This window comes from Narcine bancroftii, chromosome 5 (genome assembly GCF_036971445.1).
Source record: "Narcine bancroftii isolate sNarBan1 chromosome 5, sNarBan1.hap1, whole genome shotgun sequence".
NCBI lineage: Eukaryota > Metazoa > Chordata > Chondrichthyes > Torpediniformes > Narcinidae > Narcine > Narcine bancroftii.
Genome location: NC_091473.1, coordinates 240,584,689 through 240,606,759, shown reverse-complemented (window position 1 = coordinate 240,606,759; position 22,071 = coordinate 240,584,689). Strand labels below are relative to the sequence as shown.

General features: G+C 42.0%; 2 protein-coding genes across 8 annotated transcripts in view; one reads left to right on the top strand and one right to left on the bottom strand.

Moving 5' to 3' along the window:
- The window catches only part of LOC138765087 (G2 and S phase-expressed protein 1-like), a 26,912-nt gene extending 16,908 nt beyond the window's left edge, over window positions 1-10,004 (bottom strand). The window contains exons 1-2 of the mRNA XM_069941790.1: window positions 9,716-10,004; window positions 439-529 (exon numbers count right to left, since the gene is read on the bottom strand). The gene's annotated coding sequence lies outside the window, so the exon portion shown is untranslated. The remainder of the gene's footprint in view (window positions 1-438; window positions 530-9,715) is intronic.
- ppil1 (peptidylprolyl isomerase (cyclophilin)-like 1) lies at window positions 9,983-22,071 on the top strand. Of its 7 annotated transcripts, none has more exons than XM_069941793.1 (5): window positions 9,983-10,125; window positions 11,876-11,989; window positions 15,216-15,370; window positions 18,506-18,574; window positions 19,908-20,537. In XM_069941793.1, the coding sequence occupies exons 1-5, from the start codon at window positions 10,070-10,072 to the stop codon at window positions 19,970-19,972; spliced, it is 459 nt and encodes a 152-aa protein (XP_069797894.1). In that variant the 5' UTR covers window positions 9,983-10,069; the 3' UTR covers window positions 19,973-20,537. The 7 variants fall into 7 exon arrangements, with proteins under 7 accessions (XP_069797894.1, XP_069797892.1, XP_069797893.1 ...); XM_069941791.1 differs by lacking the exon at window positions 19,908-20,537 and adding an exon at window positions 21,581-22,071 and having other exon boundaries at window positions 9,996-10,125; XM_069941797.1 differs by lacking the exons at window positions 9,983-10,125; window positions 19,908-20,537 and adding exons at window positions 10,515-10,722; window positions 21,581-22,071.

Below are 22,071 nucleotides of genomic sequence, written 5' to 3'. Positions count from 1 at the left end.
TGGCAGATTCATTCTCGTCTTCAAGCTGTCACAAGTTTCCGATTAATGCTCTGATAAAACAAAACCATTATCTTTAAAAACTTTATGAATACAGTAAAAGTCCTAAAATCCAGACTGCTCAGGGATTGGGTACCAAAATCTGAAACACTTCTGGTCCCATGCATTCCAGATAAAGGGTGCTCAACTTGTATAGATACCATGACGAATCTTGAATCTGCTAAGCCAGCCATTTGAAAAAGAACACTGTGCCTTAATATTCGTCTTCAAGTGAAACTCCTTTCCTTTGGAACATGGGTCCTGATATGCAACCACCTTCAGACTTTTGTAAACTAAACCATTGACAAGGCACGAACTGGTTGCAGGTGTCACCTGGCATATGAGTGGTGGATTGGCAAACTAATGGCGAGGCACATCAATTTTAAACTTATTTATTTTTACCTTTTATTTTATTCTTATTTATTTTAATTTTTATTTTCCTCTTGGTTTTTGTCAGTTGCTTGAGACTGCTGGTTTCTTGAATTCCAGATATCTGAGTATTGGATATAATAATGCACGTCAAGTTGGATTTGACACTGTACTCAGGCCATAACTTTCATTTAATGTCACATTATGTATTTCAATAAGTATAAAGACAAAGATTATTTATGGTTTAACGAACATTCAGTTTACTTATTTGCAGTCACTCCAAAAAAGTACAAGGAATGCAAATCAGCTTCAGAATGCAGAAAAGAAACAAATGAGGCAATATTACACAAGGCTACCCCTACACACGCATATCCACAGATATTAAAGTCCAATTAATGTGCATCAAGAAAGAAAAAAGCCCTGCCCATTTTCTGCTATCTCAACATCTCTCAGTGCCTCGAGATAGTTGCCTACTCTTGAATCACCACATCTACGGTAACACCCACGGTTTGTTCACATCAAATCCCAGAAAGAATCAGCTCTCCACCCAACACAAGGAGAGAAGGGCTAACAGTCAGCAACCAACTCCCTGGACTTCAATCCACAACATCCTGACACTGGAGTAGCAGAAGCTAGTTTGGCATTATCAGAGGCCAGGACATAACCTCCCATTCTCCCCCCATTCCTTTCCCCCCTCTCCCCATTCTCCCCTTCCTTTCCCCCCCTCCCCCATTCCTTTCCCCCTGCCCCCATTCCTTTCCCCCTGCCCCCATTCCTTTCCCCCTGCCCCCATTCCTTCCCCCCTCCCCATTCTCCCCCTTCCTTCCCCCCATTTCTTCCCCCCCTCCCCCATTTCTTCCCCCCCTCCCCCATTTCTTCCCCCCTCCCCATTCTTTCCCCCCCTCCCCCATTCTTTCCCCCCCTCCCCCCCCATTCCTTTCCCCCTGCCCCCATTCCTTCCCCCCTCCCCCATTCCTTCCCCCCTCCCCCATTCCTTCCCCCCTCCCCATTCTCCCCCTTCCTTCCCCATTCTCCCCTTCCTTCCCCCCCTCCCCCATTCTTTCCCCCCCTCCCCCATTCTTTCCCCCCCTCCCCCATTCTTTCCCCCCCTCCCCCCCATTCCTTTCCCCTGCCCCCATTCCTTCCCCCTCCCCATTCTCCCCCTTCCTTCCCCATTCTCCCCTTCCTTCCCCCCATTCCTTTCCCCCTGCCCCCATTCCTTCCCCCCTCCCCATTCTCCCCCTTCCTTCCCCATTCTCCCCTTCCTTCCCCCCATTCCTTTCCCCCCTCCCCCATTCTTTCCCCCCTCCCCATTCTCGCCCTTCCTTCCCCCCATTCTTTCCCCCCTCCCCCATTCTTTCCCCCCTCCCCCATTCTCCCCCTTCCTTCCCCCCCCAAACTTCCGCAAAGGACAAATGTCAGATGATCTCCTCGATAACAGGTGCTAGAGAGTCTTTCAAACGACAAATACTTTTAAAAGGTATCGATCACCAACACTCAGCGAGGTTTATGGCCCTCCCTCTCCCCGAACCGGACAGAAGCCTCTCTGAAGCCGGCAGCCACCAACACGGGCCCGACCCGGCCCGAAGTCGCCCAATCACGGCGACGAGTCCGGCTGAATCTGCCGGCCCAAGGGGCCCACGGAGGCCGATGTGGCAGCGACTGGGAAATGGAGGGGCTTGATGGCGAAAGGGGGGGGGGGGGTTGGCCTTGGTGCCCCGCCCCCGCCGTTCACTCACCGGTGGTCCCGGCCGACCGACTCGATTCCCCTCCGCTCCCGTCTCCTTTCCACTCGCTGGCCCGCAGTGAAGGGGCGGGGCCTCACGCAGAACGATCGCACGTGACCCCCGATGGTCACTCCGATTGGCTAGACGTCGGATCTTAAACCGCCTTTCCTCATTTGAACGAAAAAAGCGCGTAGCTAAGGTGATGGGGAGAGAGAAAGAAAGAGAGAGAAAGAAAGAAAGAGAGAAAGAAAGGGAAAGAAAGAGAGAGAGAGAAAGAGAGAGAGAGAGAGAATGAGAGAGAAAGAAAGAAAGAGAGAGAGAGAGAGAAAGCGAGAGAACGCGAGAGAGAGAGAGCAGGCTAGAGGGAGAGAGAGCTAAAGAGAGAAAGGGAGGGAGAACGGGAGAGAGCGAGAGAAAGGGAGAGCGAGAGAAAGGGAGAGCGAGAGAAAGGGAGAGCGAGAGAAAGGGAGAGCGAGAGAAAGGGAGAGCGAGAGAAAGGGAGAGCGAGAGAAAGGGAGAGCGAGAGAAAGGGAGAGCGAGGGAAAGGGAGAGCGAGGGAAAGGGAGAGCGAGGGAAAGGGAGAGCGAGGGAAAGGGAGAGCGAGAGAAAGGGAGAGCGAGAGAAAGGGAGAGCGAGAGAAAGCGAAAGAGAGAGAGAAAGTGAAGAGAGAAAGGAAAAGAGAGAGAGAGAAAGCTAAAGAGAGAGATAGAGAGAGAGAAAGCTATACAGAGAGAGAAAGAAAGAAAGAGTGAGAAAGAGAAAATTCAGGTGTGGATGCATTGAAATCCGGACTTGGAGATAGTTTGCCGATGGGGTTTTTGTTTTCCCCGCCTGGGGGGGTGTGAGGAGGAAAGTAGGGATCACTGGGGGGAGGGGGATTTAAAGCGGAAATTGATAGGTATCTCATTAGTCAGGGTTTCATGGGCAGAACCGGATGCCAGAACGGTTTAGCTCAGGGAGATTTCATGGAGCGCACTCGATGGGCCAGGTGGCCTGCTTCGGTTCCTTTTTCTTGTACCCGGGGAAGTCCTGGCCGCCACCAGGGACACTGAAGAACCACCAGCAGCAACCTCTGAGGGAATGACTGGTGTGACCGAGTATTTTGAGGTGTTTTGGGAAGGGAAGAGCAGGTTGCACACTGGCATTTTAAAGCCTAGAATAGTTGCAGGACTTTTGCAGTGTGCCTTTTGCAAAAAGAACAACAAAGTATCAGCATACAGCTTGCCTGGGTGAGCATGTGATTTTTGCAGGCAGACTCAGAACAGTTTTGCTCTCAAAGAGGGAGGGAATGAGAGAGAGCAGGAGAGATAGAAATTTCGGTTCCAGCGGGACAAGCTAGCAAACTTTGAGAAGACTGCCTGGTCAAAGGAGAAGACTTGCTGCCTGAAAAGTTACCTGAAAGAAAGAGGATCATCTGGAGAACCCTGAAGGCGGCAAGTTTCGTCAGAAAAACTGAAAAGGAATTAGTTGCGGATGTCCTGGAACGAAAATCTCTCTGAAAACCAGCAAGAACGTTCCTGATTGGTAACCATTTGCCTGTTAAGCACCAAAGACTGGTGAACTTTGTTAATGCAAACTTCTGTACACAGTACAAGAATTGCCTGCAACCTGTGAGATTGGACTGTGATCCAAAGAACTTTTCTAAACTTTTATACACAATACACACACCTGCGCTTAGTATTAGAGGGGGGATTAAGTGGGTTAAGTCAGTTTTTTTAAATACATACAAAATAAATACAAACATTTCCTTCTTGAATATACACTGTCATTTTCTCCCATTTCCCCCCTCTCCCTTCCCTCCCTCCTTCACCCACCCCCCTTCCCACCCACTCAACATTCAACATACATTAAACCCATTAAACAATGTCATCACACAATGAAAATAAACAAGAAATTTGTGTCATTTACTTTTACATACTAGGTCAGTTCATTTTGTCTTCTCCTGTCATTTTAGGTGGTGGAGGTCCGCGGTAGGACTTCCCTGTTGTGTTCTATGTACGGTTCCCAAATTTGTTCGAATACTGTGATGTTATTTCTTAAATTATGTTTTTTTCCCAATGGAATAAATTTATTTATTTCTATGTACCATTGTTGTATTCTCAGGCTATCTTCTGATTTCCAGGTTGACACTGTACATTTTTTTGCTACAGCTAAGGCAATCATAATAAATCTTTTTTGTGCTCCATCCAAATCAAGTCCAAGTTCTTTACTTATATTACTTAAAAGAAAGATCTCTAGATTTTTTGGTATGTTGCTTTTTGTGATTTTATTTAATACCCGATTTAGATCTTCCCAAAACATGCCCAAATTGCATGTACTGTTGTTCCCGTTTTCTTCTTACAGCGAAAACATCTGTCTGATACTGTTGGGTCCCATTTATTTAACTTTTGGGGTGTGATGTATAGCTTGTGTAACCAATTATATTGTATCATCCATCTTTCTTTTTCTTCTTTGGCTTGGCTTCGCGGACGAAGACTTATGGAGGGGTATGTCCACGTCTGCGGCAGGCTCGTTGGTGACTGACAAGTCCGACGCGAGACAGGCAGGCATGGTTGCAGCAGTTGCAAGGGAAAATTGGTGGGTTGGGTGTTGGGTTTTTCCTCCTTTGTCTTTTGTCAGTGAGGTGGGCTCTGCGGTCTTCTTCAAAGGAGGTTGCTGCCCTCCGAACTGTGAGGCGCCAAGATGCACGGTTGGAGGCGATATCAGCCCACTGGCGGTGGTCAATGTGGCAGGCACCAAGAGATTTCTTTAAGCAGTCCTTGTACCTCTTCTTTGGTGCACCTCTGTCTCGGTGGCCAGTGGAGAGCTCGCCATAGAACACGATCTTGGGAAGGCGATGGTCCTCCATTCTGGAGATGTGACCGACCCAGCGCAGTTGGATTCGATGCTTGCGGACTCTGCCAGCTCGAGTACTTCGATGTTGGTGATGAAGTTACTCCAATGAATGTTGAGGATAGAGCGGAGACAGCACTGATGGAAGCATTCTAGGAGCCGTAGGTGATGGCGGTAGAGGACCCACGATTTGGAGCCAAACAAGAGCGTGGGTATGACAACGGCTCTGTACATGCTGATCTTTGTGTGTTTCTTCAGGTGGTTGTTTTTCCAGACTCTTTTGTGTAGTCTTCCAAAGGCGCTATTTGCCTTGGCAAGTCTGTTGTCTATCTCTTTGTCGATCCTTGCATCAGATGAAATGGTGCAGCCGAGGTAGGTAAACTGGTTGACCATTTTGAGTTCTGTGTGCCCGATGGAGATGTGGGGGGGGGGGGGTGAGGCTGGTAGTCATGGTGGAGAGCTGGCTGATGGAGGACCTCAGTTTTCTTCAGGCTGACTTCCAGGCCAAACATTCTGGCAGTTTCCGCAAAACAGGACGTCATGCGCTGGAGAGCTGGCTCTGAATGGGCAACTAAAGCAGTATCGTCTGCAAAGAGTAGTTCACGGACAAGTTGCTCTTGTGTCTTGGTGTGAGGTTGCAGGCGCCTCAGATTGAAGAGACTGCCATCCGTGTGGTACCGGATGTAAACAGCGTCTTCATTGTTGAGGTCTCATGGCTTGTTTCAGCAAAAAGAGGGTTGGTGCGAGGATGCAGCCTTGCTTCACGCCGTTGACAATGGTGAAGGGTTCGGAGAGCTCATTGCTGTATCTGACCCGACCTTGTTGGTTTTCGTGTAGTTGGATAACCATGTAGAGGGACTCTAGTATTTGCCAAAGCCCTTTCCTGCTCACAGTGTCGAAGGCTTTGGTGCGGTCAACAAAGGTGATGTAGAGTCCTTTGTTTTGTTCTCTGCATTTTTCTTGGAGCTGTCTGAGGGCAAAGACCACGTCAGTAGTTCCTCTGTTTGCGCGAAAGCCACACTGTGATTTTTGGAGGTCATTTTCGGCGACACTAGGTATTAGTCTATTGAGGAGAATCCTAGCGAAGATTTTGCCTGCAATGGAGAGCAGTGTGATTCCCCTGTAGTTTGAGCAGTTTGATTTCTCACCTTTGTTTTTGTACAGGGTGATGATGATGGCATCACAAAGGTCCTGAGGCAGCTTTCCTTGGTCCCAGCAGAGCATGAAAAACTCATGCAGTTTGGTATGCAGAGTTTTGCCGCCAGCCTTCCAGACCTCTGGGGGGGATTCCATCCATACCTGCTGCTTTGCCACTTTTCAGTTATTCAGTTGCCTTATATGTCTCTTCCCGGGTAAGGACCTCATCCAGCTCTAGTCTCAAGGGCTGTTGAGGAAGCTGGAGCAGGGCGGATTCTTGGACTGAGCGGTTGGCACTGAAAAGAGATTGGAAGTGTTCTGACCATCGATTGAGGATGGAGATCTTGTCGCTAAGGAGGACTTCGCCATCTGAGCTGCGCAGAGAGCTTTGGACTTGGGGTGAGGGGCCATACACAGCCTTTAATGTCTCATAAAAACCCCTGGAGTCGTAATCTTGTGTTTATTGTATTTCTCATAGTTCGGAGCATAGCTTTTCCCATGTTTCATTCTTTATCTTTGTTTAGATCTTGTTCCCATTTTTGTTTGGGTTTGTAGCTTGTTTCCTCGTTCTCTTTGTCTTGCAGTTTGATGTACATGTTTGTTATAAATCTTTTAATTATCATTGTGTCTGTAATCACATATTCAAAATTGCTTCCTCTGGTAACCTCAGCCTGCTTCCCAATTTGTTCAGTTTTCAGTTGGTGGTATGCAAACATTGTACCATGAGTTATACCATATTTGCACTTCATTTGTTCAAATGATAATAATTTATTTCCCAAAAAACAATTTTCTATTCTTTTGATCCCTTTTCTCTCCCATTCTCTAAAGGAAAGGTAATCTATTGTGAAGGGGATTAGTTGATTTTGCGTCAATATTAATTTTGGTAGTTGATAATTTATTTTTTTCCTTTCGACATGAATCTTCTTCCAAATGTTGAGCAGATGGTGCAGTACTGGTGAATTTCCATGTTGCACCAGCTTTTCTTCCCACTTATATAGTATATGTTCAGGTACCTTCTCCCCTATTTTATCTAGCTCTAATCTGGTCCAATCTGGTTTTTCCCTTGTTTGATAAAAAATCTGATAGGTATCTTAATTGTGCTGCTCTATAATAATTCTTAAAGTTTGGTAGCTGTAAGCACCGTTGTTTGTACCATTCTGTTAATTTATCTTGCGCTATCCTCGGTTTCCTCCTTTCCATAAGAATTTCCTTATTATTTTCTTTAGCTCCTTGAAGAATTTCTCTGTTAGGTGAATTGGTAACGATTGGAATAGGTATTGTATCCTTGGGAAGATATTCATTTTAATGCAATTTACCCTTCCTATCAATAGGTTAAGTAAGTTGATAGTTAAAGTCTAATTCTGTTTTCTTGTTCAAATATAATTAAAAACTACTTTTGTTTAAGTAACTCTGTGGTGGTGCATATCTATTGCTGCTGGTTTTGGGGGTCCTCTGGACTCCGTAACTCTGTGCCCTGGCACAGACCTCACCACAAAGCCTGCCCAACACGTTCAACCCCAGGGACCTGAAAAGTTGCAAGTACATCTTCATATGATGGGGAGCTTACCGGGTGCCACTTTAGGGGCCATAAGAGGGGCCCTACGGCTGATGAAACACAACAGGACCACATGTGTGCAAGATAATGGTGGCAAAGAAGAGACATTTACTATTGACTGCCTCAAACCAGCATATTTGGACCACGAGTCAACTGATCATCCCACTATCCTCGCACTACAAAGGCAGGCTGCCCAAAACCAGAGACAGTACCCAGAAAAGAACCCCATAAAGAAACAAAGTTAAGATTCATTTCAGTAGTGGAACATCTATTTTCTTCCCCCCAAAGTCAGACATCCCATCATATCGGACAACCATCGATTATTATATTTCCATCTCATTAAAATGGCCCTTCTAGTGATAAGGGAGGTGAGGGCAACTACATGGGATTGTGAAGCAGTCAGAGTTAAATCAGATGGCCTTCCAAAGGGCAATTAAAGGATTTGGAGTTAAATTAATATTAAGAACTAAAAACAAGGTACAAAATACCCTTTCACATTGGAAAGAGAAGGACATTACCAGAACATATGATACCGTGTACCTTCTTCAGTTGTACATTTATCACATTTAGAAGAAAGATTAGAATAGAATTTAGTCAATTGAACTTTGGAATAGTGGGACCGGTGTACTATCTTAAATTGTAATCATGAATGTCTAGCACAGAGAGGATGAATGCACTCGTTTCAGAAAATGGCTGTTGAAAATCTTGTTCCCATAGTTTTTTTTTTTAATATTCTGTCCAAGGAACTATCTCTAGAATTTATAAGTAATTCATAAAGGCCAGATACTACTCCTTTATAATTAGGTTGATAATTATAAACCGTTCCTAGGTCTTCAGGGAGTTTCAAAATTAAAGAATTTTAAAAGCTGTAAATAGTGAAAAAAAAACATCTATGTATTGTACATTTGGTGAATAATTGTTCAAATAAATGCAAGATTTTGGTCAGTAAAAATATCTAAAAAGAGACTGGGTACCTAAATTTAACCAATTATGATAACCGCTATCTTGATCCAAAGGTAAAAACACAGAATTACCTAAAATAGGATGAATTAATAATTAAAAAAAAAAATCGATGGTACTCAAACGCATATTGAAGATATAAAATAATATTTTAGATCAACAGCTGTTGAGACAAATCTGTGAAGAGAATCAGGTTAACAACCTCACTCTAGCTGTATTCGATTATTCTGAATGTTCTCTCAACTCAGGTTTCAAATTTATTGTCAGAGTACATACAATTAAGGATTTACTATATTAAACAAATTTGAATTGATATGCAACTTTACTCTTTCTTCTGTTGGGAGAATTAAAAAAAAAATTAACTGTGTATCATTACGGAAAAAAAAATAAAATATTAATGAAATATCCATAGCCAAATTATGCAAAAAAAGTTACTTTTATATTTTTCTCTCCTCCCTCCCAAAAGTATGAAAAGGAAGGAAACACCTACCATTTAATACACAAATAGACCATCATTAAAAATTACTAATTAAGAGGAATGGAAGATAGAAGAGGTGTGTAAGGGATCAAACAAGAGTGAAGTGAGAATGGAATGTGAGGAGTCAAACAAGGGTTAAGCAAGTATAACAAAATAGGGGTCTTCAAAACCAGGATAGCAAGTAAATAGATTTAGCAAGTCCTAGGGGATCAATGAGTAAGAAGAAGGACACGACACTGGTGAACAAGTTTGCAGAAAGGCACATAAACTAATAAGAAGTTAGAATACACGTCGGCAGAATTACCTAAGGCTAAACCAATCCAGGAGGCAGAAGAATGTTAAGGGGGAAGGTACCTCTGTACTGAAATAGAATGTATAAAAAGTTGGGTGATGTGTGTATTCCCAGGGTAAGGGGAAGCATCCAACTTTGCATTGTTGTAAAATTATAATAAATGTTCTTTGTTCTCAATTTTTGTCTCGAGTGAAATCTGTGAAGGCACCTCTGCTTCTCACAGGTGGATGGATAATTATCCATATAATTTCAACTCAAGTCCTTAAACTAGAGAATTCTTCCCCACAGGAATCTCATCTCATTATATCTAATCGACCCTTCTCCCTCACCTTTCCACGATATTGCAACACATTTCTTTGCAGACGCTGTTGCAATTTCTTGCTTTTGGCACAGTTTCCACTGTCCTGTGGGAGATCTTTGAAGATGAAGGTCGTCGAGAGCTTGCATGTCCAGGAACTGGCTGCAAACGATTTCGAGGAATTTCCCTCCTCTGGAGGAATCGGACCCAGATATTTGTTTCGAGTCGAAATCGATACGTCGAAGCCTTTGCAGGCCGTCACGCTTTCCGGATGGGCGACGAGTGCGGAGTACTCCGATCCACTAGGGGGTGCTGCTCGGGGAGGGAGAGCCACTGCCTGCTCCAGTCCATTGCGGCAGCGGGCGTTTTGCGTGCCGGAGTCGGCATGTCGGCGATACTTCCGGACACATGGCAGCCGCCGAATGTGAAACTGGAAACGACGTAAGTGCGGGGACGGGCGAGCTGCCCTTTGGGCTCGGGGCTTGCCTCTCTCCGAGGGAAGGGGCCAGTGTGCGCTCGCGACTTTCCCTCCATCCCCACCCCTCGGCTGCCTCGCCCGCCCCCCCCCGGCAGCCTCGCCCGCCCCCCCCCCCCGGCAGCCTCGCCCGCCCCCCCCCCACCCACCCCGGCAGCCTCGCCCGCCCCCACCCCCCGGCAGCCTCGCCCGCCCCCACCCTTGCAAATGCTGCCCAGGTCCAGTGGACTGAAAACTCGTTGCGACTGGACCACCCTGTTTTTGTGAAAGATGCTTTCCCAGGCTGGGGACTTGATAATGATCTTGCTTTTCCCAGTTCACCTCCCCGCCCCCCCCCCCCCCAACTGCTGACCTCTGTCTTGTCCTATTACTACCTTTCCCCCATGCAAAGAATTGCTAGTTCAAGTTCAGATTTATTGTCACAAGAGGTGTCCCCCTTTGAGCAGTCCAGTTCGCCGCCCCATCCGTAGGACCGCAAGTAAGGCTGGACAGAAGTGCAGAGCTGCGGGGAGGAATCCGTGGATACCACCGAGAAAGGCAACTGTTGTGATAGTCGTTCAGAGGTCTGGTAATGGCAGGAAGGAAACCGTCCTTGAATCTGGTATTGTGCGGTGTTCTCACAATTGTGAATCTTCTTTCTGATGGGAGTGGGGTGAGGAGAGTTCAGGATGAGTCTTTTAAATGTACTGGCTGTTTTTCCAAGACCAGCAGGAGGTGTCGATGGAGTCAATAGCGGAGGATGGACTGAATCATACAACCCTCTTCAGTTTAGCGTAGTAATCATCCTCAACTAAATTTAGGATTGGTTTTAAAACTTGAGAAGAACCTTTCAGCCAAGGTTCGGCAGAATATTGACTTTCCTCTGATGCTGCATGTTTGTTTGATGACTTCCAGTATTTCTGTTTTTTTTTCCCCAAATTGCAGTGTCTATAGTTGTATTTGTTTACCATTCTTTCCCATATTTTCTTACAATGGAAATCTAGGCCTTTTGTGGTTCTTGGAGCCTTCTCCCTGAGACCCATTTGTGTACCTTTATCCAACGTGCTCAAGAATCCATGACACCCTGGACAGACTCTCTACTTCCTCCTCATATCACAGAGGATACAAATAACAAAATGTGAACAAACTAACTTCCATACAGAGAGAATAAAAGAAAATAAATCAATAAAGTGCAAAAGTAAGAGTCCTTAAAATGAGTCCCTGATTGAGTTTGTTGTTGAGGAGTCTGATGGTGGAGGGTAGGAGCTGTTCCTGAACTTGGTGGTGTGAGTCTTGTGACACCTATACCTCTTTCCTGATGGCAGCAGCGTGAACAGAGCATGTGCTGCATTGTGTGGATCCATGATGATTGCATCTGCTCTCTGAAGGTTCTCAATGTTGGGGAGGGCTTTACTTGTGATATCCTGGGATGCGTCCACTACCATTTGAAGAGTTTTACACAGGGATATTGATGTTCCCATAACAAATCAATCTATCCAACCTTGTCTTAAATATATTTACTGAGGTAGCCTCCTCTGCTTCAATGGGCAGCAAATTCCACAGATTCACTACTCTCTGGGAAAAACAGTTCCTCCTTTGTCATTTATTTATTACCCTGAATCTTGAGGCTATATTCCCTAATTCTCGACTCTCCTACCAATGCAAACAACTGCCTACCTCAATCTTATCTATGCCTTTCATAATTTTAAGATCCCCTCTCATTCTTCTAAATTACAGTGAGTATAGACCCAGACGACTCAATCTCTCCTCACGGGCTAACCCCTTCATCCCTGGAATCAACCTGGTGAACCTTCTCTGCATCCTCTCCAAAGCTAGTACATCCTTTCTCAAGTAAGGAGACCAGAACTGCACATAGTACTCCAGATGCGATCTGACCAGTACCTTGTATGTTTGAAGCATAACTTCTCTGCTTCTAAATTCAATCCCTCTAGCAATGAAGACCATCATTCCGTTTGCCTTCTGCACCAACATATCAACCATTTGCAATTCATGCACAAGGACTTCCTTGTGCATGCTGGAATCGCTTGCCATTTAAATAATCTGATCTTCCTTTCTTCCTTCCAAAGTGGATAACCTCCCATTTGCCAACACTATATTCCATCTGCCAGACTCTTGCCCACTCGCAACCTATCAGGATCTCTCTGCTGGCTCTCTGTATCCTCTGTACAATTTGCTTTTCCACTCAATTTAGTGTCATCAACAAGCTTAGATACACTCCTCTCTGTCGGCTCTTTCAGGTCGTTTATGTCTACTGTGAACAGTTGCAGGCCAAGCACCGAACACTGCGGCTCACAGCTCAACACCGATTTCCAACCAGAAAAACACCCCTGCACCCCAACTCTCTATTGGTTAACCAATCCTCTATCCATGCTAATACATTACCCCCAATGCCATGCATCTTTGACTTCTCAATGTTTATGTGGCACCTTATCGAATCCCATAGTTAACAGCGTCCACTGATCCGCTCTATCTACCACACTCATTTCTATCCTCAAAGAACTCTAGTAAATTTGTCAAACAGGCCCTGGTTTTACTGAAACCATGCTGCATCTGCCTGATGGATCCATTTTGCTCCAGATGCCTCGCTGTTTCTTCTTAAATGATAACTTCAAGCATTTTCCCAAATATATATTGCCCATAGTTCCCTGTCTTTTGCATAAATCCTTTTATGAATTTGCCACCTTTAAATCCACCAGGACCTGCCCAGAGTCTAGAGAATTTTGGTAAATGATCACTCAAGCCTTGACTATAACTTCTGCCATTTTTCCGTACCCTGGAATGCATTCCATCAGAACCACGGGATTTATATATCTTTAGACCAGTGGTTCTCAACCTTTTTCTTTCTACTCACATTCCCTATGCCAAAAATGCTGTGTGTTTAGTAAGGGATTGCTTAAGGCGATATGTGGGTGGAAAGTAAAAGTTTGAAAACCACTGTTTTCATCGTACCTAATTGACTCGTTATGTGCACAGTTTCATAACTCCCAAGGAAATGGGTCATTGACAATTTTTTCAAGCAAAATGTTTCAGTAACAATTGGATCTACAGCAGTGATTCTCAACCTTCCCTTCTCACTCGCATACCACCTTAAGCAATCCCTTACTAATCACAGAGCACTTATGGAATAGGGATTAATTAGTGGTATGTGAGTGGAAAGAAAAAGGTTGAGAACCACTGCTTTAGACCCTCAAGTTACCTGAATACCACGTCTTTAGAGATAACTATTATATACAGATCCTCTCCTCTCATCCCATCTATTACATCGGTCTTTGGCTTGTTCAATGTGAATACCGACACAAAATAGTAATTCAAAGCCTCAGCCATTTCCTCATTATCCAATATCAACTCTCCCTTCTCATCTTCCAAGGGTCCAACCTTTATGTTAGCCATCTTTTTGCGATTTAAATAATTATAAAAAAACTTACAGTCCCATTTTTATATTTTGTTCTGATCTTTTTCTCATAGATAAACTTCCCCTTCTTTATTGTTTGCTTTGTGGTTCTTTATTGCTTCTTTAAAGGTTTCCCAATCTTCTGGTTTTCTTGGGGACTTTGAATGCATGAACTTTTGGTTTGGTGCCTTCCTTGATCTCCATTATTATCCAAAGCTGGCTGCCCCCACCCTTACTCCTTGCTTTTAACTGGAATATATTTTTGTTGAGCACTGTGAAAAATTTCTTTGACAAGGTCCAACAAGGGAGGTTAGTTCAGAAGGTTCAGACACTAGGTAACCATGGAGAGGTTGTAAAATGAATTTGAAATTGGCTGAATGGGAGAAGACAGATTGCTAATTATACCTGTCTCATTCCATTGTTCCCTTGTAGGTTAAGTAATATGTTCAAGAAAGCCATCCCATATGCATTCTATGAAATCCTCCTCAAGGTTGCTTCAACCAACCTGATTCACCCAATCTATATATATGTTAAAGTCCCCCACAATAACTGCTGTTCTATCCTTACATTCCTCTGATATTTTTTGGTTTATTGCCTGTGTCACTGTAATATTATTGGGTAGCCGAGAGACAGCACGCACTGGTGATTTTTTTCCCCCCTTTACTGTTCCTATCACGACCCAAAGGGACTCATCATTTTACTCCTTTGATCTTGCATCATCTCTCACTATTGCCCTGATCACACCCTTAACTAAGAGTGCTATCTCACCACACTTTTCTTCCAGCCTGTCCTGCCTTATTACCTGAAATCCTTGATATTTAATTCACAATCCTCTCCACTCTGATTTGTGCCATAAGTTCACTCACCTTGTTTTGAATCCTACGGACATTCAGATAAAGTGCCCTTATACCCATTCTGCTTCTAAAATCCAGTAATTTTTGCCTTTTTTGTACTTGATTTTATCCTCTCTGCTCTTTTTTTAAAAAAATACTTTTTCCACTCTCCTCTCACTTCATCCATCCCTCTCCAATCTGTTGAAACCACCCCCCCTACTATTTAGTTTAAGCCATATCCATAGTCCTAGTTACGCGACTTGCAAGGATTCAAGTCCCATCATGGACCGTTTTGAACAGTTCCTTCCTACTCCAATCCTGGTGCTAATGTCCCATGATTTTGAACCCATTTCTTCCTCACCAATCCTTGGGCCCCACATCTGGTTCATGTGCCAATTTGCACTTGGTTCTATGTTTCAAAGGAATTTTTCAAACTTTTTTTAACCACAAAGTTGTGTATTTGTTATTACAAAGAAATGCTTTGATTTTGTAGCATCCACTTATTCTGGATGTTCATGTGGAACAAAGTTTTTGCTTAAATTTGTTTAGGATAACCTGATAATTTTTTTAAAAAGTGCTGGAAATCTGAAATAAGCACATTGTGGTGGAAATACTCAGCAAAAACAATGCTAGAGAAACTGAGCAGGTCAAACAATGTGCTTTATATTAGCAAAGATAAAGATACATAGCCAACATTTCGGACTTGAGCCCTTCCATGAAGTAATCAAATCTAACCTTGAATAACTTGAAACATTAACTCAGTTTTCTCTCCAACATTTTCTGTTATTTAGGTTGAATAATTTGTTTGTTATAATTTTCAACTTTGAAACAGTATGGGACAGATTACACTGGAGCTCTATTGGAAGCATGCACCAAAAACCTGCAGAAACTTTGCTGAGTTGGCTCATAGGGGTTATTACAATGACACAAAGTTCCACAGAGTGATCAATGGCTTTGTGATTCAAGGAGGAGACCCAACAGGAACAGGTAAGAAAGTACATGAATGTCATTATCAGCAAAAGAGACATTTGTTTTGAGGCTGAAGATGTGTTTTGCTTATATCCAGTATTTAATGTCTGTTTCTAAATATGATTCAGAAGCTTGATGTTTCTCATTTGTTTCTCCATATGAGCCATATGATTATGATTCCAGCATTACCAGATTGAAACTGTGCAACCTACCCTCTGATGGACATCACGATGCTTGTGTTTCAGTAGCCATGTTAGTCTAATAGAAGTAAAGGATGAGAAAGCTTCATTTCCCCAGGTCTTAATTGTGTATACTCAACAGTGGCGACAAGGTGCGAAACAACCGTGAGAAGGAAAGCAACAGAAGAAAGGTAGAAAATGACTGCCTAACAACACCAACAAATTCCTGCCAAAAGATCAAGGTGAAAGGGTGCCAAGATGGCAGAGGAAAAGTTCAGAGAATTCAACGAAGCAGAAGAGAGTTGGGATAACTGCGTAGAACGGTTTAACCACTACTGTGTAGCCCATGATATTGTGGAAGGTCCAGTAAACCACTAACCTGCTGTCTTCCTTATGAGAATGGGCAGAAAAACATTCGACCTCCCAATACCTTGCTGGCCCCGGAGGATCCAGGATCGGAGACATTCAACGAATTATGCACGGCTCTAAGGAACCATTTAAGCCCCAAACCACCATTTATTGCAAAAGACAGAATCACCACAAACCTCACATAGAGGATTGGAAGTGGGCGAGAGAGTTCTGGTACAAGATTATAGATGGTAGGAGTAATCTTACAAAAATTGAGCCCCTGCTCATACTCTGTTCTAGTGTGACAGATTGTGGAAGCGACACATTGACCAATTACGAGCATTGGCTGACACTAAGGTCCATGAAGTGCCTCATGAACTGGAGGAGGTGGAACTAGACCTGCTGTGGCCTGCCCCGACCATCCCACCCCTCAGACCAAGACAATCACTGAGCCGAGGAGTCCAGTAACTGAGACATGCAACCAGGAGGGTAATGAAGATGGGCAGTCACCGCCAAAGGTCAGCAAAGGTGGGCAGTCACCGCCGGCCCGACTATACAGGTTCCGAGCAAGGACTGGCACAGCAAACCATGCCAAAGCGGTCAAAAAGAGAAAGAAGACCATTAGGAGCTCTTAAAATATCTATAATTTTAATCAAGGACTGTGTGCCCTGATTATCATTAAATACTTTCCCATTTATTCCTGAGATGTATTCTAATTCTCACTTGTAGTCCTGGGCCCAATGTAGTCTTATTAGTTCGAAGGGGCCAAGTCACTATTTATCACATGTCGGTGGGGGGGGGGGGAAGGGGGGGGTAGAGTATTAGTATAAGCCTGCCCTCTGCTGGACATCATGACGCCCACATCCTGATGACACCTTTCCATATGTATAAAACCCTGTGTTTCAGTAGCCATGTTAGACCAATAGAAGTAAAGGATGAGAAAGCATCATGTCTCCGAGTCTTAATTGTGTGACTGTAGGAATTTGATGGAATATGCCTTTTAGATATGATTTTTTTAAAAACTCGCAAAACTTGAGTCATAGCGCAGGAAAGGACCCTTCAGTCCACACAATTTACCTCAATCCCACTTCCCCACCTATGCCAATTCCATTTGTCCGCATGAGGTCTGTATTCTTCTAATCCTCACATATTTAAGTTCCAGTGTAAAAGACTCTTGATTGTAGTTATTGTATCTGACTGCACCATCTCTTCTCAGATATAAAACAATCTTCAAAAAAAAATACAATTGCTTCCTTCTAAATTCTCTAAATCACATTTTTCTTGCCTTGATCTCCAAAGGCAACCGTTTCATATGCCTTCTTGATTACTATCTATCTTTGTTAATACTTTCCAGGACTATGGATTTGAATGGAGTTTGAAACAGGGCTCTGTTTGCAAGGAGATTGCATTTTCTCCTCATGGCCGTGGTTTTCTCTAGGTGCTCTGGTTTTCTCCCACATTCTTAAAAACTTAAAGGGTTAGGGGGTCAATTGATCGCATGAGTTTAATTGGGCGATGAGGGCCTATAGGCTGGAAGGGCTTGTAACTTTGCTGCTTCTCTAACTACAAATGTAAAGTCTGTTCCATAAAGGGAAAATTAATCAAATATATTGCAATTAAGCAATCATTAAAGCAAAAATAATAGTTATTCAGAGTAAGTGCATAAATATGTAATTTAAAAAAAGTGTTTTCAGGAATAAAAGTTGTTTTGCACCATTTTTAGTATATTAAAACTTGCCGTATTTAGCGACCCACGTGTAATTGTCCCCCATTAAAATAACTTTTCAAGATTACAGGAACATGAATACTTCAGTAACCGCTTCTCTTAGATAGTCCACACATTGAATAACGTGGAAGATTTGAATCTTGCTGTACATTTATTATTGAACAGAATATTACCCAATATACTTTACAAGCTACTGAGATTTAGCCATGCAGTGTGGAAACTGGCCCTTCAGCCCAAAATTGCCCATGCTGACCAAATTGACCCACCCATACTAATCCTCTATCCCTACATAGTCATGTATATTTTATTGCTTTTGATTAATGTTTATAAAATACTGCATAATATATTTTATCTTTTGTCATATAGTGAAAGGGATAATGTGCCTTTAGACACTGCAATTGTAGCTATTAGAAACACATTAGGAGCTCTTAAAATATCTATAATTTTTCAACAGTGTTTGTAAACCTTTCCATTTTGAGCTGACTGATGATAAATTTAAATTATAATTTGTGGTTCCAAGTTCCATTTATACATTCATATGATTCTAAAATTTGTATATTCTGTGGAATATTTTCTAAAATTACTAGTTCCATTGTGATATTGCAAAATTGTATTATGAAGTGATCCTGTGACAGGATCGTGGAAGGAATCAGTATAATATCAAGCCAATTTCTGCATCATGGCTGTTTTCTTTCAAGTGGCCATTCAGTCTACTGCCTACTCTTTCTTAATTCTTGTGCAGACTTCCATTGCAGTTACTCAGTATTCATAATTTTAAATGTAAAAGTTATATTTGTTTTACTGTTAAGAGATTATGATCTTGGTTTTTTAATATGAAACAAATGGATCTGACCACCATAACTTTCAATTCATATAAACTCTTATTGTTTGCATCCACAGGTAGAGGAGGGTCATCGATATATGGAAAGCATTTTGAGGATGAATTGCATAAAGATTTAAAATTTACAGGTACATTCACGCCTTGCATTGAGCTTTCAAGGATTTTGCCTTTGTTATAAATTATTCAAGGCTTGTGAGGAAAATTAATGTTACTTTATCAATTACTATAAAAATATCCATTGTAAAATTTATATTCTCGTGTAAGATCATTGACAAACATTAATTCTTCTCTTTCCATAGTTGTTGAACTGTTGAGCTTTTTCCAGCATTTACTGTTTTATTGGAAAAATTGACATTATTACCTATCATATATTTTAGGTGATGTTAGCTCTAAGCTTTAGATAGAAAAAACAGCAATGGTTTTACACAGTGGAGTCCATACAGAGTGGCCCTTCAGCCCAACTTGCTCTCATTGACCAAACAATCTCACCAACCCTTGTCTCTGCTGCCTAGACTTGGCTCATATCCCATCCTTTCCATGTATCCACCCACTGCTTTCTTAAACATTATGATAATCTCTGCCTCAGCCGCCTCTTCTGGCACCCAGTAAAATTCAGTTGGTCAAACAGTGTCTTTGATGTAGCAAAGGTAAAAGCAAACGACCAACGTTTCAGGCTTGTACCCTTCATCAAGGTATGAAAGAATATCGGCAGGTGTCCAAACAATAAGATGGGGGCGGGGGGGGTGGTGGTGGCAAAGGCAGAGATAAAAGTTGGAGAAGGGAGGAGGGGACAACAGTGACATATAACAAAAAGTTATCACTCAAATTCCTGTTAAATCTCTCCCCCTCACTTTAAACCTATGTCCTCTGGTTATTGATTCCCCTACTGTGGATTAAAGACTGTGCATTCACCTGATCTATTTATCTCATGATTTTGTATACCTCTATGAAATCATCCTTCACTCCAAAGAATAAAACCCTAGCCTGCTGAACCTCTCCCTATAGCTTAGGCCCACAACTCCTTGCAGCATGCTCGTAAATCTTATCTGTACCCTGTCCTATAGCACGGTGACCAAGATTGAAAACAATACTCCACATGGGGCCTTACCAACATCTTGTACAACTGCAACTTAACCTCCCAACTTCTGTACTCAATATGTTTTACTATTTATCTCTATCATCTTAACTTGCACAATTGTTTATAAATTTATATTACTTTTTCTCCAATGTCTCTTCAAAAACTCAATCTAAATAAAACTGAAAAAGTTTGAATTAATATTTAGATGAAAGAATATTTCTTGCTATAAATCCTGCTGTTTAGAAATGTATAATCATTTAACTCATTTATGCTCTGCATGCCATTGCTTAATGGCTAATATGTTCAAAATTATCTAAGTATCATGTCAGTAACTAAGTCGTAATATTAATTAATCTGAAATAATTATACAACTTTCTGTCTAGATTTAAAGCGCAGTAACAGGCCATTGTGGCCCATGAGCTCATGCCACCCAATTATAGTCTATTAACCTACAACCCCCGGTACGTTTCGAACGATAGGAAGAAACTGGAACTCTCAGGGAAAGCCCATGCAGACACAGAGAGAACATACCAACAGATAGCGCGGGAGTCGATTCCCGGTCCTGATCACTGGCACTGTAACAGCGTTGCACTGTCACTCTAACTGTGCTGTCCTGTGATATTGTTATAAAGCTAAGTAATGTCATCTTCAATGATAGATAGCATTTCACTCAGTGGATGAATGAATAATGTTAGGAGTTGTGAAAAAGCAACATTGAAGTAAAGTTGATCTAAGAGGCACGCGGATGCATAATTTTACATTATGGTAATAGAGAAGACAAAAACAACCATCATTGGTGCAAAACACAAAAATATTTAGTATACACGGTACTTGACAGAGAACATATTGTTGGACCTTGCTCACAATTAATCTCAGGAACAAAATCTCCATTGAGGGCCACAAATTGATGGTTTTACTGCAGATATAAAAAATAAATACCTACAGTTTCATATTGCTGAGATTTTATCTGTACATTTTCAAAATTTTAATTATTCTCTTAATAGTTTGATTGCATGAATTGGTATGATTTTAATTTCTACATTCGTCATTTGTTGTATGATGCAAATTTCATAATGATGGATGTCTGTTGGATGTGTATTAATCAGACTTGGTCTAATATTAATTTTGAATGAACCATGCTAAATTAATTTATATTTGAAATAAAATAGCTGGTATTTGTAAAGAATATTAATCGACAAGTAATGAAAATCAACTATTTTAATTAATTAGATTTTATCTTGTTGAAATCAACAATTAAATCTTTTTTTTGAATATTTTAATTTTGATTTTCAAAGACTTCTACAATTCCAAACAAACAACACAATCTAATTCAACAATAGTATATTACATAGTTGACTTTCCCTACCCCTCTCCTCTCCCACCCATACTCTAATACAACAAAGAAATGATTATGTAAGTTAAACAAATACAAAGAACCAAATATCAGTAAAGTCACAAACCCTTAAGGGAACTTTAGAAAAACCCAAATAAACCTAAAATAAAAAATATAAAGAACAGAATAGAAGAGCACGTCATCTACGCCATGGCCCATTTCATTGCTCTCACTCATTTCACTGCTGGCACAGATTGTTGCATTTCCTTTATTCAGAAGGGGTAGAATCACATCAGTGCACCAATGTATTGCCCCACCCTAACAAATGTGCCATATTTCCTCCTAAAATTGGACGTGATTTTCTCCAGGGGAATTTTCGTATCCCATTGTGTAATATTTAGTTGGGAGTCGGACTTTCATGTGACTGCTGTACACTTCCTGGCTACCAACAAGGTGACCGTCACAAACTGAATTTGGTATCTGAACAGTTTAAAACTCATGTCAATAATGCTTCCCAGAAGATACAATTCTGGATCTTGTGGAAAATCCACCTTTTGTAATTTTTTCAGAATGTCCCCCAGGTCCTCCCAGAAGGATCCCACAGCCAAGTTGAATGGATAAAAGTTTCAATCGCCACACCACACCTAAAGGACATTTACAAATAAATCTTAACTTTCAATAATTTCAATCATAACTAATCATAACCTGTATTCACTTTCAAAGGTGCAGGAATCCTTGCCATGGCAAACGCAGGTCCAGATACAAATGGCAGCCAGTTCTTTATAACTTTGGCACCTACAACACTGCTGGATGGCAAACACACAATTTTTGGTCGGATCTGCAATGGATTGTCAGTGGCTAAACGTATTGAACTTGTGGAGACCAATCGTGAAGATCGACCTGTGGATGATATAATAATTTTGAAAGCTAGTGTAGGTGAATTAAGTTAAGGCGAATTAACCCAGGAATTATGTTTTTATATATATTCTGGAGTTACTAAACAGTGCTCTTTTTTTTTTCAATGACTTTATTTTACACAAATTTGATGCATTTGTAATTGTGGTAATGTTGATAAAACAGGCCTACAGATTCACCTTGATATTTAAATTAATTTCTTTGCCATTGATATAATCTCCAATTTATTTCTTAGCGATATTTGAGTTTCATGTGTACCTACAGCTCATATGATTAAAATAGTTACAAAATAAAAAGAA

Excerpts from the sequence above, each read along its gene's own strand:
- ppil1 (XM_069941791.1), top strand. The coding sequence starts at position 10,070 with ATGTCGGCGATACTTCCGGACACATGGCAGCCGCCGAATGTGAAACTG. Across the intron at positions 10,126-11,875 it reads AATGTGAAACTGGAAACGAC|TGAGTATAGACCCAGACGAC; the intron begins GTAAGTGCGGGG and ends TCTAAATTACAG. Across the intron at positions 18,575-21,580 it reads TAAAGATTTAAAATTTACAG|GTGCAGGAATCCTTGCCATG; the intron begins GTACATTCACGC and ends TCACTTTCAAAG.